The 2,052-nt window shown below is 42.9% G+C and overlaps 1 protein-coding gene across 2 annotated transcripts in view; it reads right to left on the bottom strand.

Moving 5' to 3' along the window:
* Positions 1 to 226: 226 nt before the first annotated feature.
* zgc:165573 (cysteine-rich and transmembrane domain-containing protein 1) overlaps positions 227 to 2,052 on the bottom strand; it is a 19,430-nt gene continuing 17,604 nt past the window's right edge. For both annotated transcript variants that reach the window (XM_015053220.1, XM_015053219.1), the window contains one exon: positions 227 to 667. In XM_015053220.1, coding sequence (XP_014908706.1) covers positions 564 to 667 — 104 coding nt within the window. In that variant the 3' untranslated portion in view covers positions 227 to 563. The remainder of the gene's footprint in view (positions 668 to 2,052) is intronic.

Below are 2,052 nucleotides of genomic sequence, written 5' to 3'. Positions count from 1 at the left end.
CATCCAGGGAACAGAGCCCCATAATGGGAGAGTAGTCCTTTGTTTGCTAATGTAGCTGAGGAATGGCGGACGAAGGGGAAGGACACAGGGGTCAGGGTTCAACAGGCAGGCAGGATTTGTTTCTTGCAGAGGTAATCATTGTAAAGTGCCAAAGAGCATCACACTAGATACGCCTGAGATCCGTGTATACTGAGGGAACAAGCACTTACAATGTGCATCTTTTCTCAATGCGTGTGTGTGAAGGTTGTGTGTAGGTGTGCAATTTAAAAAAAAAAAAAAAAAAGAGCCTCAGATTCATGTTGGTGTTAAGCTCCGTTACAGACCACTACAAGACAACTTGTGGACAAGTCTACCAGAGCTGAGGACTTCACATTGAGCGGAAAGACTTCCCTATGAGACTGGAGCTTTTGTTTATTGAGAAATAGTAGAGACGATGAGGTGAGTGGGGGCAGAGGTGAGACGGAGCCAGGTTTTAAGGCAGAAGAAGAAGAAGAAAGGGGGAAGGTTGATGAGGTTTTCAGCTTACAGGAGACTAATAAAGCTGAACAAAATGAAGAAGGACGTTATGTCAGCATGTCCCAGAGACAGCAGCAGCACAGCGCCGTCCAGCAGGCCGTCAGGCAGGTGTCCGCCGTGTCGTCCCTTCTCCTCTCCTCCACCACATACACTGGGAGGGAAAGACACACGGAAGGTTAGAGACGATAAGGGAGGGCAAAGGAAATTGGTGATTTATTTCTATTCCTCCCAAAACAAATAACCGAAAACCAGAGATATTTCCCAGAATTACTCTGTCAGGACTCTGGCAGCGAGTTCAAGGGTAACCAGGGGCCGATATGATTTCCTCTAATTACATTCCTCATAGGAGACATCTCCATGGCGATACCATGGCAGCTGAGACCCACAATCCAGCAGGAGCAGAGTACTCTTTGTACCGCTGGCCGCATTTAATGAGATTTCAGCGTAAAACAGTAAAACTTTCCTTTACTCCACATGGACAGCAGAGATTTTGCAGTCAACAGGTTTTAATTAGAAACATTAGAAGAGAGTGTTAGACATGTATGAAGTTTAGCAGATGTTCACAACAGGAAACTAGAAGAAAAAAAAATCCAACACAGGTGCTGAATAAATGGATCTCCCCTTCCTCGTTTGTGTGATTAATCATTTATGTAGAGCAAACCAGTCATCCAGGCTTTAACAGCCTGATCCGCCTCGGGTCAGACCGTAAACAGAAAGCAGCTCTGATAACGATGCAATGATCTGATTAGTGCCAAGCCCAATATTTAACAACTCTTGTCTTGATCTAAATGTCTCACAGCCAGAAACCTGATCAACCAGAGAATGCTTATCTTGACTTAACTGCATCTGCAGATGCACCCCACCACCTTTTATAAAACGTCTCGATGTTAATTATGCTCTCTGTTCTCTCTGGGATGCTTTACACTGAACTTTATGTTTTCGCATGTTGTTCTAACACGACCGATGAATTAACGCACCTTGATTCTAAACTCAAGCATGAGGATCCCCGACTGCCTGAACTCTGTGATCAGTTTTAACGTTTTGGTGGAGCCGAAACAGTTCTTAATAGACAATCCATGAAACTGTATAATTAAATATACCTTTGAGATTTTTATTTTTCCGTTTTGCTTTTATAAAAAACTGAGGAGCACCGGAGCTCCAAACAGCTAAATGAAACAATTTGTTTCATTGTTTAACAATGCCTTACCCTTCTGCGACAGATTAAATTTAATGAAGTGAGACTACAGGAATAAATAGAGTTCAACATTAAGCCGAAGGTTAATAATAAGCTCCTGAAACGGCGTTCCCAAAGCTCTGACATCAAACCTATTAAAATTCAGCGGACTATGTCTAAACGCCAGGTGTAGGCAATTAAACACGCCAGCTGAGATAAACCTACAACTGTCTGCCATGAAAAGCGATCCATGTCCAGTCAGAGTGACGCCAGAAGCTTGCTGATGGCTACAAAAAAAAAAAAAAAAAAAAAAAATCACAAAAAAAGGGGGGTTTTCCCCTAAATAAAAATGGGGGGGTTTT

The sequence above is a fragment of the Poecilia latipinna genome, unplaced genomic scaffold (assembly GCF_001443285.1).
Source record: "Poecilia latipinna isolate Pla-1442-1.1 unplaced genomic scaffold, P_latipinna-1.0 Scaffold1168, whole genome shotgun sequence".
NCBI lineage: Eukaryota > Metazoa > Chordata > Actinopteri > Cyprinodontiformes > Poeciliidae > Poecilia > Poecilia latipinna.
Note: the sequence above shows the minus strand (reverse complement) of the source record. Positions and strands in the feature narration are given on the sequence as shown.